The sequence below is a fragment of the Panthera pardus genome, unplaced genomic scaffold (genome assembly GCF_024362965.1).
Source record: "Panthera pardus isolate Hobbes unplaced genomic scaffold, ASM2436296v1 HiC_scaffold_8, whole genome shotgun sequence".
NCBI lineage: Eukaryota > Metazoa > Chordata > Mammalia > Carnivora > Felidae > Panthera > Panthera pardus.
This window is the reverse complement of record NW_026527013.1, coordinates 153,025,072-153,042,236: the sequence shown is the minus strand read 5'-3', so window position 1 is coordinate 153,042,236 and position 17,165 is coordinate 153,025,072. Positions and strand designations below refer to the sequence as shown.

At 44.7% G+C, this 17,165-nt stretch overlaps 1 protein-coding gene across 1 annotated transcript in view; it reads left to right on the top strand.

The window, feature by feature from the left end:
* KIAA1549 (KIAA1549 ortholog) overlaps positions 1-17,165 on the top strand; it is a 168,563-nt gene that overhangs the window by 102,743 nt on the left and 48,655 nt on the right. Inside the window, exons 13-15 of the mRNA XM_053896747.1 lie at positions 1,624-1,808; positions 9,175-9,371; positions 11,080-11,195. Coding sequence (XP_053752722.1) covers positions 1,624-1,808; positions 9,175-9,371; positions 11,080-11,195 — 498 coding nt within the window. The remainder of the gene's footprint in view (positions 1-1,623; positions 1,809-9,174; positions 9,372-11,079; positions 11,196-17,165) is intronic.

The following is a 17,165-nucleotide window of genomic DNA, read 5'->3' as shown; positions in this document are numbered from 1 at the left end:
TCAAGCAGGCTCTGTGCTCACAGCATTCCAGCTAAGCACTTCACTTTTGAAAAAAGATCGATCGCGATATGGTACGGGCACCTTTCCCACTACTTCCATTTGCTCTTTGCACATCTCTTTCCTCAGTTTCTTGCTAAAATCCACAGGGTAAGGATCCTAGGATTGGAAGCCTCAGCCAACGTCAGGCCCTAGGGCAGCCATAGACCCTGGTATCAGGGCCTCATTTGGTGAATCCGTGCCTCCCCCACGGTGTTACTAGGTGAGATCCAAGGAGAGGATCCACTTGTCCCAGCTCCTTGGTTTGATTCTGTCACTCTTTCCGTATGGTCAGTTGTTTTCATGCAAAATGAGTCACATATATAGACTATATTCAGGTCAAATTCAAAAATAAGATTAACACTTTGTCCTCTTTTTCACTTCTCGCATAGCCTGTGCTCTCTCATTTGTGCTTTCTGCATAGTGCGTGTGCTTCAGAGGGCTCGCTCCCTTCCCTTGTCACCCTCTCAGGGCCTAAACCCACACTTAAGCCAGCACCGGGAATGTTTGTGTTGTTACATCTTTGAGCAGAAACATTCTGATCCCATAGCACATGTTAACCATTATAGGATATGAAAAAAGCGTAAGACTTAGCCCGTGCCTGTGGAGACTGAAATGTATTGCAAGAGACAAGACTTAGAGTCATGACCATATTAATGAGTGGAGTGGCGCCGTATGTCAAGATAACACATTTATGTAATAAAATGCATTTTAAAATATAGTAAGGTACCGTTTGCAAGGCCACAGTAACCAGAGTAAAATAACTTAGAAAGGGAGGAAACTAGTATTGTCATGGAGAGGTCTTTAGGAAGTGATCACAACGGATGAGGAGGTTGGGCAGAGGGGAGGGGGACATTTGGGTTTGGGTTGTCGGGTGTTTGGAACCTGAGCTTTGAGTGGAGCTGAGACCTTTGAGAGGATGGGTGCAGAATGAAGAGGTCAAGGGCCCTGGATCAGGAGACAAGGTTAGGGAAAGGAGCTGGTGAAGGAATTGAAGGCAGAGGGGTTGAAGCCTATCCCTCCAAGATCACGTCAGATGGGAGGCTTGGCAGTGGTTGGGGTGGTCAGGAGGGTGAGGAGTGGCAGATTTGGAATAAGTAAGTGGGATTTCACATAATTTAGAAATTGACATCTGGTACCTCAAATCTTGCTTTAGGGGTTTAGAGGGAGAAGCAGGTGAGGAAGTTAACGCGATGCTCACAGATTACTTGTTGGGGTTTCTGGTTTTTAGTATGGAAGCGTTCCTAGAGTGAGGTTACAGTGGAGCTGGTGGGACACACTGGAAGTCAGGAGACCTGGAATTAACCTAGCTCTGCCATCAGATGAGCCATGTTCCTTTAGACACGTCACCTATGTCACCGTGGTCGCTAATGCATTGAGGACGTAACAGGCTGTGTTGTGTTTGTTTACTGAGTCATGTTTCTAGCCATCAGGAGATCACAGCCTCCAACTACTTGTTTTGACCTGAAACGACAAGGACTCTCCAGGTTTCTCACAGAAGAAGGCATGTTCTTCGTGTTCCTTACAGAAGGGCTGTCCAGTAAACGAGTGCAGAATTAGCGAATGACCTGTCTTCTTTGTCTGCAGCCTTGGACAGAGTGAAGAGGCCGTCCCCAGAGTCCCAGAGCAGCAACCTCTGGGTCATTGTCGGTGTGGTCATTCCAGTGCTCGTGGTGACGGTGATCGTCATCATCCTCTACTGGAAACTCTGCCGCACGGACAAGTTGGACTTCCAGCCTGACACGGTGGCCAACATCCAGCAGCGTCAGAAGGTAAGGGGCGTAACTGCCCCGTGTTCACATAGGCCGTCTTACGGGCTAGGGTAGGCTGAGTTCAGGCTCTTGATACTGAAAGACAGGAGAGGGAGCTACTAGGGACATTTTGTGGCTTTAACGGTGGTATCCCTTTGCCTCATATTTGCTTACTGGAACCCCGTTTCTTCTTAGAATTAAATATGTGCCAAGAAGATGAAGCTGTATCAAGGCTTAGGAATGTTATAAGCTCCCAGGTTGTGTGATTTTATTTATGAGATGATTAAAGATCACATCCATTTTTGTATGAATTCTGATCTATTTTAACCCTGGATAGCTTCAGAGAACAGGAGCTAAGGGAGGGTTTCTCAGATCTGTATCTCAATTTCGTTCATACACGGCCTCACTAGACAGTTTATTTTCCATGCACCATATTGGAAGTCCACTATCCACTTTGATTAAGATCATGTAATCATTAAAAAATGATACTGCATGCCTTAAACATTTTAAATATACAAGTGGGTTCTTATTTGCCAATCTTTTGATATACTCTGAATCTTTTTTTCTTTTATATTTTATTTTTGGGATTGTTGGTTTACTGAGAAGATTCTGTGTGGTTTTTCTTGTAAGAAATAACACCTCTAATGCATCAGCTGCTGTTTCCAGCTTGGGTTTCTTTAGAGAAGAGCAAGCAACCTGAGTGCAGAATTCTCTAGATTATTTTTTTCAACACCCACTCCAAGTCTGCCATCTTTTGGAGTTAATTCACCTACCCCTAATTTGACAGCAGTGTTTTTAAAACATCTTTTTCATGTCATTCCAAAGCACTCAATTTAGTTTTTATAATAATAGCAGTTCTCACATTTATGTTTGAGTGGTTCCTGCAATGTTTGTCACATAGCAGTTTCAGAGCAAAGATATTGACTCTTAGTAAGTGTCTAGTTTTGGTTGATCTTTTCTGAGCAAAAACATGCCAAATACCCAAGAAGAAGTCAGTAGCTGCACACGTCTAGCCCACCGTGCCAATTAGCCATTGCCAAGGGAATGGAAAATGGTAGTCCGTCTACTGTGTTTATGAATGTACACCCTCTGTGCGTCTCACACATTTAGAGGGCTCATTTGACTCTAGAAGTTTGATTTAAAAAAGCAAGCAAGAGGCAGAACAAGAAGAAATAAAGGGCTGCCTGTTAGCCTTTGAAATTTATTCTGTTTGGCTGTAAGAAACGCTGCCCATGACAAACCTATACCTATTGAAAGAAAAAAAATAAGTATTTTTTTCTTATGAATTAACTAAAATGCAAAGCCGTGACTAAGTTAGAAGCTTATGATTATCAAATGTATTGGAAGCGTTTTAAATTTTTTTTTTTAACATTTATTTATTTTTGAGACAGAGAGAGAGAGAGCATGAACAGGGTAGGGCCAGAGAAAGAGGGAGACACAGAATCTGAAACAGGCTCCAGGCTCTGAGCTGTCAGCACAGAGCCCGACGCGGGGCTCGAACCCACGGACCGTGAGATCGTGACCTGAGCCGAAGTCGGACGCTTAACCCAGGCGCACAAATGTATTGGAAGCATTTTATACACTAAGGTTCTATTTATTACCTGTCTTCATTTATTATTTACATAGTGTGCTAAGGTTGTTTTGTTGTTAGGCGAGGTAGTGGCCTGGAAAAAACCTGGAAAAAATGCTTGATGTGCTGAATCATTCATTGCGTGAATTTCATTGTACTAAGATCAACAGTAGGTTTGGAAATGTTTTTGTTCCGGTGAAAGAGTAATGTTACAGAGAGATTTACCAAGTATAGATGGTTATGTCGTCAGGTCTTTCATGTTCCATGTTGCCCAACATAAACACTCCCCATGGAAGCCCATCTGTCATCTGTTCCTTCATTCAACTGTCAGAGGACAACATCCCTTGAGTTCAAAACAGGATATTCCCCAAGTTTTCTCCTTCTCCTACTTTTACTTCTGAAATATTTTCGTGCCCCAGATGTTGCTATAAATCAAATGGACAGAGTTTCAAATAGAACCTCCAGCCCTCGGAGTTGCCCTTTACGGCATGTTTGTAGGAAGGTCTCCTGCATGAAGAGGACCCCTGAGGGAGTGTCTTCTGACACTGGAAGGGGGGCCAAAGCCCCGTGACATTTCAGAAGCGTGGTCTTTGTTTTGCTGGCATAGGAACCCACTATATAGGTCTTGTCTCGTGTTTATGATAGGAAAAGGATGATCTGTGTTTAGTTTAGAAACAAATATCTCTACTTTACAACTGTTTCTTCTAAGATTTACGTGGCAGTAGTGAGGGGCCTCTAGCCCATCCCTTGGGACAGTTTGAAAAGATGCCAGCTTCCCCTGTGACGTCAAGAGTTCTTTCTCCTTCTTGTGCTCACCCTGTCCCCCCCCACCCCGATGTTGCTGCACTGCTACTCCCCTAGATCCCCCGAGCAAATCTCAGAGCTACAAACATCTGGAAACAATAAATGTGCTGACCAAGAGTCCACACCCACTACCCCTTGTAATGAGCAGGAAACCTCTTCAGATTGGGAGTGGATTCGTTTTGACATATGATAAGTGGGAGAGACCATTCTGTTACATTTGGAGACAGGGTCCTTTTTTATTTCCACTAATTAAAAAAAACAAACCTAACCCATATCTTTCTTTTTTCTGTAGTCTCTTTAATGTGTAGCCCAAAGCCATCACTTTTTACTGGTATCAGAAAAACTGCAGCTTGGACCCACCTCGCCCTGTTTGAGGCTCTATTTAAAGACATGGATGGCATTGGCTAGATGCTGCTGATCCCACGGAAGCTTGTTCCTTCTGATGGGGTAGTCCATACTCTGTTGTTGGCGTGGGACCATGGTTCCTGACCTGTGGGCAGCCAGAGGGAGCTGCTTCAGTCACTGCTTATCCGTTCACCCAACACCCAGCCTTTGCTCTGAGCCAAGCAGGGCCAGGCTGGGTCACAAGCCCAGATGACATGCAATCCCTGCCTTCGAGGCCTTTAGTAAGAGAGGACAAGTGACCCAGACACTGACACATTGCAGCCTAAGTCTGTCCAGGCTGCCACGGAAGCAGGGAGGAGGGGCAGCTACCCCATTGGGCAGTGGGTTGCCTCTGCCCTCTGGGAAGGGGTGATGCTGGGGCTGAAGCTCAGAGGTTGAAGAGATGAACCAGATGAAGTGGGCTCAGGTGGAGGGAATGGTCCATCTGTCAGGAACGATGGAGAAAAGGTTTATGGAAGGGCACAGGAAAAACTGAGGGGACGGTAGGCAAGAGCCAGGCTGGGAGGGGTTGTAGGACAGATCAGGGGTTGGCAGTGGTGCTGTAGGTAGTGAGGAGCCAGTGATGGATTTTCAGCAGGGAGAACAGCTTGAACATATTCATGCCGGGAACGACCACTGTGGAAGGCTGTGTGGACAGCTGATGGAAGAGAGAAGCTTCATGGGCATTTCTTCCATCTCAGCCAAATTCCTCTCATCCCCTGCGGTTGCTCTTTGATTCTCTGCAAGGACCCCGTAGCACCTAGTTTGTGGGGAGTTCAGTTCCCCCGCTGTCACTTGGCTGCTACCTCCAAGACTGCAGGGTGACCAGAGGTCCCAGGGCTGCAGCAGGGACAGACGGTGGTAACGTCTCCTTGTCTTCGCATTCTGAATGGAATCAGCATGGCGACCGTGGTGACTTTTCACAGATCACATCCACCAAATAAGAAATGCATAGACAGTGCTGCGGTCTGCGAGACTGCAAATTTTTATTCAGGCACGTTTGGGGTTTGCTCTGTGGTTTCTATTGTCATCTTAACTGCTCCTTCCCAGGGGTTCAGGCTAACCGGAGAACTGGGGATTCGCTCTGTCTTGTTCCACCCAGGTCGTATTATATTTATGGCTCATGCATTTTAAAATTCATCAGGCATCTTTCCTATTCTTTGGCTGACCTGCTTTACCAGCCCTCTCTGACTCGTCGGCGACGTATTCCAGTGGGGCACGGACAATGGGGACTGCCCCCTCTGTGACATATTAAAGAGGGATGGAACAAAAGAGAGCCATCTTTCCTCAGAAATAATGGGTCCTTAGAGAAATATTGAAGGCCCTAATTAATTGTGGCTCTTCTTTTATAAAATACTGATTGAAGCTTATTCTGCATGGGGAAGCCGGAGACACAATACAGCCAGACTTAACTCTAGATTTTTTGTTTGTTTGTTTGTTTTTAAGAAATGGAAAAACTAGAAAAAAAGCATTCTGGAAAGTAGGGATAAAACAAAAGGAGCTAATTGCATAGGTGGGCAAGGTTTCCTCTAATTTCTTCCTTTTGTGTGTTCTAAGGTAGCTTTTGTTTTGTGCAGAAGCACAGGTTAGTTGCCAAATTTCTATTGTTGAAGGTGGTGACTCACCCTGCCTGTAAGTAGTGCAAGATCTAATGGATATATTCGAAGACGTTGGTGGGAATCAACAGTGAGCCGGCAGGGCCTTTCCTTGGTTCCCCACAAGATCCAGTAAGTTTGGAGCCCCAAATGACTTTTTAAAATTCATTTAGTGGGCGCCTGGGTGGCTCAGTCGGCTGAGCGTCCGACTTCAGCTCAGGTCATGATCTCGCGGTCTGTGGGTTCGAGCCCCGCGTCGGGCTCTGTGCCGACAGCTCAGAGCCTGGAGCCTGTTTCGGATTCTGTGTCTCCCTCTCTCTCTGACCCTCCCCGTTCATGCTCTGTCTCTCTCTGTCTCAAAAATAAATACACGTTAAAAAAATTTAAAAAAAAAAAATAAAAAAAAAATAAAATTCATTTAGTTATCAAATATTTATGGAGGGTCTACCCTGTCATATCTTGGTGCTGAATTAGAAAATTTTGTATCTAACTTTATAGCTTTTATCTGACACCTGAGAACACTTAGCAATTTCTGTTAACTGCTTGACATTTCATCAGCCAATAGCAACAGCGATGTTGTCAATTGCACCTGGATGGTACTTAGACATTTATGAAGCATTTTGACATATACATGTGCTTGTTTCTTGCACGAACTCTGAGAGTTTGTCAGGGTAGGTGACCAGTATTAATCCCTAGACTTGGGGTACACAGACTGGACCACAGAGGCAGTGCCGTTTGTATTTTTTCCTTTATTCACTTTGGAGACCTTTACTTGGAGGAGGCAGTCTGTGGCTCCTCCTTCAGTTTTTCTAAAGCTGACCGTCTACCTTGCAAAAGTGATTGTTTCCTGGTCATTAGAGGCATTTACTTTCTTACTGGGAAGTACACTAAAGAAGATTTTACCAAGATTTACTAAATGGTGTTGATGGGGTTGACTCAGTGACTATTGATTATAGCCGTGATTCTTCCATTTAGAGGCAGTTTGTTTATGGAACTAACAGGAGGTGTGGCAGGGGTAAAAAGCAAGGGAAGGACTCTTACGACAGGAGGTAGGAAAGGGGAACCAGAGTGATGCCCAGACCACAGGCACACTCACGAACAGCCCCCGTCTGTGGTGGAGTAGTCCGCTCTGGTCACACGGGATCATTAATTTAGAAAACAGAGCCTCACCGGGTCTTTGCCTCTTGTTTCCAAGCAACAGCTTTGTAAACTACATTTATAGTAAGTTTTGTCCCCCTCTGCTGGAATAAGTCATTATTACCGACTACTTCCTTTCTAGTCACAGATTGTAGACTTTTAGTGCTAAAAAGACCTTCGAGATCACAGATGTAAGCCTTTGGTGTTGTCACTCGTTTGGCATGAAGTTAGCACAAATATGACAAAACTTTTGCTCCTACACATAGCCCATTGTCTAAAATAACTCCTTAGGTTGTTTTGGCCTTTGTCTTTGACTGATGGACTCTCTTTAGGAATACAGCCTCGCCAAGGGCTTTGGTGTGCATGTGGCTTTCCTCCCAAGGAGACCCGTGGGGCAATTATTGAAACGCAGTTTAGTTTCCTATACTCTTCAAGTTCCAATTAATGACACATAATGCCTCCCCCCAACCCCCGACACTTTCAGTGTCACCGCAAAGGGTGCCTCACCTTTATTGCCCACATTTCTATATACTTTTGAGCTCTTTTCCTGTGTTAGCGCAGCCCTGGGAGCTGAGGCGTGGACTCCGTCATGGCAGGTCCACGGGGTGTTGGCTGTGGGTTTGGTGTTGACACCACGTACCTAAGGTAGGACTTCCGCATCCACCAATGTGAGAGCTGGGCTTTTTCAAAGACCTCTTTCTCCTTTCTCTTTGTGCCCGCATTACTTATTTCGGCCACTCCTTTCTAGAACTTCTCTATCCCCTTGCCTTCTATTACGTTAGACTTCACAAATTCTTTTATTTCTTTGAAAGTCACCTATTTATTTCCCTCGCCTCTTCCTCTGAGCCCCAAACTATTAGATGTTACCCAGCATTTTGTCCACAGACTCTGTTTCCATCTTTAAAAATATCTCAGGACCCCTTCACGTCATCTTCTGTACAGATGCTCTCCAAGTCCTATCTCCAGCCGGAAATCTCCCCCAAGCTGTCATCGTCCATGTCCAGTGACACCAAGCTCTTCTCCTTTGGAGCGTTGCCTGCTATCCCAATCTGAAGCGTGTCTGAAGTGAAACTTGTCTTTTTATCTCCTCAGGTTAGCATTCTTTCGTGACGAATGTGCCTTCCACTGTTCAGGATGCCTGCCTATAAGTCATTCAAGTTATCACTGGCTGCTTTCCCTCCTTTGCCTCTTGCGTCTATATTTGGCTTCCAGATCCTTCTGCCTCGTCTTTAGAATTGTTCATTACTTCCCAATTGGTCTCTTTGTGTCCTGTCTGCTTGGATTTTGGAAATCTGCCTCTTTAGAAATGCTTAGTGGTTTTCTGCTCTAGAAACTGGCACTTGGTGTTAGGCAGCCTTCTCTCTGTCCCCACATTCTGACCCTTCTAGGGCAGCTGATGTGCTCTCTTCCCAGCTTTCAGGTGTTCTCTGGCCCCTGACACAATCTTAGGACATTCTCTGTGTAGCTGCCCTTTTGCATTTATTTCCAAGTTCTTCCTGTCCTGCGAATCCCGGCCTCAGTCTCCATTTCTCGATAAAGAATATCTCGCCCGTGCCACTGTCTCCATCTAATCCACTGCATAGCACATGATCATGCTACTGTGATGGTGGCCAGGTATTGTCTTGCAGCGTCTTTTGTATTATGGTCTAGATATTTGGTCCCATAATCTTCTTTCATCTTTCGCAAGTATCTGTCTTTTCTGCCAACTCTAGGTATAAACAGCCCTGTGCGCACTGTTGATGTTTTAGAGATGCTTGTTCAGTTAGATTGGTGGGGTGGCAAGCACGATCTCGGGTCGGAAGTTGGCACTCACAGTCTTGCCGGCCCTCACAATCCCCTTTTACAGTCCCCGGACTTCAGATTGACTCTCTCGCTTGGGTGTGTCTGTGTGTTTTAGTTGCAGATCCCTAGCGTGAAGGGCTTTGATTTCGCGAAGCAGCATCTGGGTCAGCACAATAAAGACGACATACTGATTATTCATGAGCCAGCACCACTGCCGGGACCTGTCAAGGATCACACCACACCCTCTGAAAACGGAGATGTGCCCAGCCCCAAGGCAAAGATCGCTTCCAAGAACGTCCGTCACCGAGGAAGGTTCTTATTGGGCTTTCTGTATTGTTCTCTATCTCAGAGCATGTTTCTGTTTTCAGTTTGTCAGTTTCCAGTGTCAGAAGAGCTGATGGTGAGTATTCCCTGGGTCTGGAACCCCAGGAGACTGGCGCCAGCTTGCCCAAAGTTAACGAACCCAAGGGCTCTTGATCCACTCCGGTGGACTGCCATAGGAGGCCAGGCGCTTTTCTCAAGTATTTAGCGTTATAAATCGCTGCCTCTCGTGGTTTGGTGGTCCCCCTGAGACTTGGTGAGGTATTGACTAGCTCAAGTGTGTGTATTCTGGGGTGGGTCATTCTAGGCCCTCAGGACATGATATCAGAAGTCCTAGATAAAACATGCCTGACACATAATACACACTCAGTCCATATTGGTTTTGCCCTTGACATTATGCCAGAGGCTGGCTATGACTTGGTAGCTTTGTCTGCAGGTGACTTTCATCGCATCCTCCTTTCTTCGCCTGTCTTTTCGCCAGCCGTCTCTGTTGTCTCTCTCGTTAGCGTGTTTCCATGGGCTCCGCACCACCTCCCCCCTGCCCAGCTCCCCATTCCCAGTGTATTTCCATTCTTCCTATCAAAGCAAAGTGCACGGAGGATTGCCTGTTAACACGCCGCCTGGAAGTCCCCCTTTCACCCTCTGATCCTGTGAGAAGGGCTGGAGCTTGGTCAAAGATCAGGATCAGGTTTTATGCAGTTGACTGTAGAACTCAGCCTGGTCACGCCACGGTATGGAAGCTTCAAATTATCAGCCCTCCTTGAAGCTTTGAACTCCAAATCTTGATCTCCTGCTAAGAGGGGGAGAAAAATGTGTGATCATACCAACACTTGAAACGATGTCACAATTTCTGACTTATCAGAAAACGTACCCCGGGGGTTCTGGCCTAGTTTTAAGAATTTAATGGATGTTACAACGTGATCTTTACAAAAGAAAGCGAATTATGTAGAGAGATGTTACTTGCTTAATTATCTTGCAGGCTAAGAATAAATCAAATCATTAAAGATCGTCAAAAACGTTAGTATAATTTTGCCAAGTTTTTTTTTCCCCCTCCCTTGGTAGTACCATTCTAAACATTAGTCACATTAGACCATTTCAGTGGTCTGTGGTTAAGGTAGTATTTCAGCATCCCTTAGGGACACACAGAGAAGGGCTACTAACTGCTTAAGGGTTTTCATTAGCCTGGTGCAGCCTGGGTTCTCTGACATCCTTGCTCTTTATATGTAGAATCAAATCTCAGGAGTGATTGTTGCTTTTGTGTTATAAGTGTTGGCTTCTGCCGAAGCTGTGGGGTTCTTTGGGGTGTCTTCAGGACCACCCTGGGTTCCTAGGAATTCTGTAGTCTCAGTTGACCTGGAACCGGGCCTTAACCCCAGATCTTCTGATACAGTCTCTGCTGGACCCAGACTGCCAGGCCAGGGCCCTGGTAGCCGAGGGACCATCCTCCAGTGTGGCACTTAGTTTCCTGGTATTTGCTGAAACACAGCCTGCTGAGCCATATAAGCCCTGTTATACTGTCTTCACGAGGGGACTGTGTGCTGTGAGTGTGTGTTCCTTGTAGATGATTTTTTGGACGGTCTCATTTCTGTCTGTTTTGCCTCGAAGGCTGCCTTCCACACCTAAGTTAATGTGACCTTCCCCTCCCCTCCCCTCCCTTTCTTTCTTTTTCCTAATGCTTGTGTTTGTTTTGTGTCTGTAGAGTTTCTCCATCAGATGCTGACTCTACCGTAAGTGAGGAGTCCAGTGAGAGGGATGCAGGAGACAAGACGCCAGGAACGGCGAACGATGGCCAGCCCCACAGAGCCCCACAGAGCGGTCAGTGATTCTTCCCATTCTCCACGTTAACTGTAGTAATTAGGAGATTCCAGTAGGATAAGGTTTTATGCTATTTCACATGCTAAACATTTAACAAAAAAATCTGCAGTGGAATATTTGTTATCCATATGGTGAGTTTCTCAGCATCGACCGTCACTGTCTGATGTGGTACTGGTGTCTGGATGGAGGCGGGGGACTGTGCTAGAGGTTAGGGATTCACTCAAGTACGTTTGGAAGTTCATAGCCATGTTCCATTCTAGTGGAGAGTCCAAATGGTTTGCCTCCCCCAAGAACAAAGAGGAAATCAAACTACAACCAGACTCGAAAACACTACCTCCAGGATTTAGTGACCTTCTTAGGATCCAGTTCCAGTATTTCCCAGCTGCCACTGCCAGAAAGTCGTTTATGTATCATGGGTCCAAATGCATTATATTTGGTTCTGTTCCTAGATCATTCTTCCTATAGGTCATTCGGTGCAATCGGGTGGCGTAGCATATTTGAATCTGTAGTCTGTGGTTGTTTAGGCCAGGTATGAAATGAACTTCGTGTCCGTCCCAAAGACATGAACGTGGAGCTCTTGCTCCGTGACAAAACTAAGCCCACAGGTCTAACCAGACTTAGGAGCATTTTTTCGTGTGATGGCAAGGTAGCTTGGCTTTAGTTTAAGAGATTCTGTTAAGTAAATGTGTTAGTACAGCTGTTGTATTTGCTGGAGTTTTATTTATATTTCAGGGCCGTTTCAGTAATGCAAAGAAAATTGGGATGCCCCAGGATACTGTTTTTAATAGTAATTTTTATACTTTAACATTTGCCGTCATAAATTTCTTTGTTTCAAAATGCAGTACCGAGTGAACCATATTCTATAAATGAACAGATTCTAGATGGAAGCTAGAGGGCCTGATCTATCATTGTCATGCTGGTGACCTTGCAAGTCCCTTAGCCTTTGGAGCTTCTGTAGGACTAAACTAGCTCATTTTTGAGATTCCTTCCAGCTCTTTTTTGATGTTAAAGAAAACTCCCTTAGAATAAAGGAAGAGTTTTTTCTTTGGATCCAGTTTCACAGAATTGTAAAAGTTATTTAAGCACCATGGTAACAGGTGCCCTGTTTCAGACAGACAGAACTAAAATCTAATTTTGATTCTAGGAAGGAAATGTTTGAGAGGGAAAAAGAAAAAAAAGAATCAGTTCTGGAGTTTCTCAGTTTCTGTTCATTGCTTATCTGAGAAAATCTTGCTTTTAGTTCCTGCATTTAACTCCTTACTAACAGTATTAAAACCAGTATCTTCTGTGTGGCTAACAAAAATCAAATATCAGTATCAACACGTACTCAAAATCCAACTAGTAAGCATGTCAGGTGTGGGACTGAGTTGTCCGTGGAAGGAGGCAAGTACACTAGATGTTGTGAGTTCTGGAAGCTAAGATGTCACCATTATGATTTGAAGAGACGCCACAATCTGTACGTTATTTTCATATTTTAGAAAGATGATTTTCTCACTACAAATATCACTTCGCTTGAAAGATCTTGTTTACTTCTTTAAAGCTACCATGAAGGTATTTTTTTGCTTGCATAGAACTTAAATACCCTACAGAAAAGATTGGGAGTTTTAAAAAAAAATTTATTTATTTTTAAATTTACATCCAAGTTAGCATGTAGTGCAACAGTGATTTCAGGAGTAGATTCCTTAATGCCCCTTACCCATTTACCCCATTCCCCCTCCCACAGCCTCTCCAGCAACTGTCAGTTTGTTCTCTGTATTTAAGAGTCTCTTATGTTTTGTCCCCCTCCCTGTTTTTATATTCTTTTTGCTTCCCTTCCCTTATGTTCGTCTGTTTTGTAATTTTTTTTTTTTAACGTTTATTTATTTTTGAGACAGAGAGAGACAGAGCATGAACAGGGGAGGGGCAGAGAGAGAGGGAGACACAGAATCGGAAGCAGGCTCCAGGCTCTGAGCCATCAGCCCAGAGCCCGACGTGGGGCTCGAACTCACGGACCGTGAGATCGTGACCTGAGCTGAAGTCGGACGCTTAACCGACTGAGCCACCCAGGCGCCCCAACGTCTGTTTTGTATCTTAAATTCCTCATATGAGTGAAGTCATGTGATATCTGTCTTCCTCTGACTAATTTCGCTTCGCATAATACACTCTAGTTCCATCCACGTTGTGGCAAATGGCAAGATTTCATTCTTTTTGATTGCCGAGTAATACTCCATTGTGTGTATATATATATATATATATATATATATATATATATATATATATATACACACCACATCTTCTTTATCCATTCATCCATCGATGGACGTTTGGGCTCTTTCCATACTTTCGCTATTGTTGATAGTGCTGCTATAAACATGGGGGGTGCGTGTGCCCCTTGGAAACAGCATACCTGTGTCCCTTGGATAAATAACTATTAGTACAATTGCTGGGTTGTAGGGTGGTTCTATTTTTAATTTTTTTGAGGACCCTCCATACTGTTTTCCAGAGTGGCTGCACCAGTTAGCATTCCCAAGGATTGTGAGTTTTTAACATAGCTTTTGAATTATTTTGTGATTCATGTAAAAGTCCTTCTTTTGTGACAAGTCATAGTTGCCTGAGAACCACTTGGGTCCCTCCTCCATGTTGCCCTGGGACCAGTGTTCTGTCTTAACACAGCAGGTGCCCTGGCCTCTGACTCGTTGGTAAGACTTGCGATGGATGTCACAAGTCCTCTGACCCACACTGCAATGGTGGCTGAGAAAAGAGCATCATTGATTTTGGTCTATTAGAGGTTGTGCTTTATCCCCTGCCCAGCTGACTATTTTTGGAAGGTGGGTAGACCATGATGCATATATATGACCGTCTATGGACCCTTAGGAGGTTACTTAGATGTCATTGTGTTCACAGTTACTGTGGTTTTAGAGTAAGTCACATTGTTACCACGGGTTCCCTTTAGCAGAGCTGTGAAGAGAGAGATGAGCTAGGGAGACGATGCACCTTCCTCGTGTGAAGGCAACGGCATTCAGCCTGGTACTGTGCCACCATTGTGGTGTTCTTGCCTAATGTTGTGTCCCTCCTCCTCTGTCATCGGGAATCCACTGAGTAGGTAAGGACTGCGAAACGTGTGTGCAAGGATGTGATTTAAAAAAAAAAATTTTTTTTAATGTTTATTTCTGAGACAGAGAGAGAGCCTGAGTCAGGGAGGGGCGGAGAGAGAGGGAGACACAGAATCCGAAACAGGCTCCAGGCTCTGAGCTGTCAGCACAGAGCCTGATGCGGGGCTCGAACTCACAGACTGAGAGATCATGACCTGAGCTGAAGTCGGACGCTCAACCGACTGAGCCACCCAGGCGCCCCAAGGATGTGATTTTTAAGTAGTTGGCACTTCGTTCATGAGAATTCCACAAGTTCTGAATTGTAGAATGGACTTCTAGAAGTTTCAGTTGGAGCTAAGCCGATACCTCCTTTGGCGTTGCTACGGAGTTTGCAAAGCAAATGAATAATTTGGGGGAGATTGCAGGGCAACTGTTTTGACTGCCTATCACATCAAAGTTTGTCAAGGAATTGTGGAGCACTCATTCATAGAATGACTAAATTCACAGATTAGAATTCTTTTCATTGAAGCAGATTCCCGGATGCCTTTGTGGGGTAAAATTTTATAAACTTAGTTGAAGTGACTGGTTGGTTAGTCCTGCATTTGGCATATCTGTGCTTAGTGCCTGTGGCTGGTGAGGTGCTAGAATGGGAGGAAGAGGAAGACAGAAATGTGATCCCTGCCTCCCAGGACACTAATGGGGGCCACGGGCCTTAGCGATAGTGTACTTTGTATTCACCTGCAGATAATGAAATTAATATTCTTTAAAAATGTTTTATAGCTTCACCATTTCAGCACTTCCTATAGTTCTTTCCCCTGTCGTCCTGCTTTGTCTACATTATCCTATACTCTAATTTCTATCATTACAGTTTTTTTGGTTTTCTATTTGAATATAAATGGATTTTAATCCAATATCTCCTATTACCTTAAGGTATATTCATGCAGATTAATCTCTGTGTATCCAGTTGTACCTTCCATTGGTCATTATTGTCCATGCAGTTTTTATTTGTACAATATATAGCAAACATAAAAATAACCAAGTTATGGGGCGCCCGGGTGGCTCAGTTGGTTAAACATCCAACTTCGGTTCAGGTCATGATGTCACAGTTCATGAGTCTGAGCCCCACATCGAGCTCAGCACTGATGGTTTGGAGCCTCCTTGGGGTTCTCTCTCTTTCCCTCTCTCTCTAACCCTCCCCACCCCTCCCCCAAATAAATACACTTAAAAAAGTATATCCCCGTTACAGATATATACACATACATATATTGTCTGGTTGCAGTTGGTGAATTGTGCCAAACCGTGACCACAGCTGGGGACTGGAAGAGGGCACCGACAGGAGCTAGGCATAGGCTTGCAGCTCGGAGGTACCCAGGCAGGAAGACAGCACGGAAGTCGGGGAATGGTGATCTTCTTTTGTCATCTGTGTGCCCCGGTCTGTTAACCCTTCTGGAGGAAAGCGTCTCATCTTTAAGTGTCAGTAGCTTAAAGGGTTCCCCTTTGTGACATTTGCTGTTACTGTGAAAGTTTGGGTTAGCAAGGCTAGCCTGTCTGGCGAAGCTAATTACCCCCTTTTAGGCTTTGTGCCTGCAATTTGAGTAGCTGCCACAGGATGAATGGTGGTGCCGGCTGTGCTTGTGTTGCACAAATAGGCTCCCTCTGGGCCCAGGGCAGGGAAGGAAAGCCCGAGAATAGCCCGAATCCAGATAACGATGCTCCCTTGCTAGAGAGGCGTCATTCATTCACAGTTCTATAAATCATTTCTAATCGTGTGGGATATAATTCAAATTGAGAGGAAATACAAAGACGTACACACCACTGATGTGCGTGCATTAAAACAGATTCCACACGCTCTCGCTCCTTCTTGTGACCTCTTGGTCGTGTATTGTAAAGCACTGTCCAGAGTGTTCAGGGGACAACTGTGGCTTAGCAGAGGGAGTGTATCTAAGTACCTCTATCAAGCTCTTCCCATCTCTTCATCCCTTCTGCATCTCTCTCTTTGCCTTTTGAAAAGTAAAGTTTATTGGGATTATATCTACTACCAAAGTCATATGCATTAGAGAAAATCCCCACTAGAGAAAATGCAAGAAATTGGAGAAAATCACCCATTCTACTAAGATCCGGTCTCTGTTTTCTTTTTAATTTTTTTTAATGCTTATTCATTTTTGAGAGACAGAGACAGAGTGTGAGTGAGGGAGGGGCAGAGAGAGAGAGGAAGACACACAATCTGAACCAGGCTCTAGGCTCTGAGCTGTCAGCACAGAGCCAGACACGGGGCTCGAACTCATGAACCATGAGACCATGACCAAGCTTAAGTTGGACACTTAACCGACTGAGCCACCGGGGCACCCCTCTCTTTTGAAGTTCTGGTTACTTTTCTGAAAAGTTCAATGTTGGGGCGCCTGGGTGGCTCAGTCCGTTGAGTGTCCCAACTTCAGCTCAGGTCATGATCTCACGGTCCCTGAGTTCGAGCCCCACGTCGGGCTCTGTGCTGTCAGTTCAGAGCCTGGAGCCTGCTTTGGATTCTGTGTCTCCCTCTCTCTCTGCGCCCCCCCCACTCATGCTCTATCAAAAAAAATGAATAAACGTTAAAAAAAATTTTTAAAGATCAATGTAGTAAGATATGCATGCCATGTAGTATCCCCCTTTTTTAAGGGTACCACTCCTGTTTTTTTAAGTGGGAAAAATTCCCTCTCGGCAGCAACTTTTTCTTTTTGTGGCTCTTCAACTTCGTTTTCTTTGTGTGTCAGAACTGAAAGACTAGATGTGTTCATTATTTTAATTTTTTTTTCTTTTGCCTTGAGAATTCTTTTTTATTTTTATTAAAAAAATTTTTTTAATGTTTTATTTATTTTTGAGATAGAGACAGAGTGTGAGCAGGGGAGGGGCAGAGAGAGAGAGC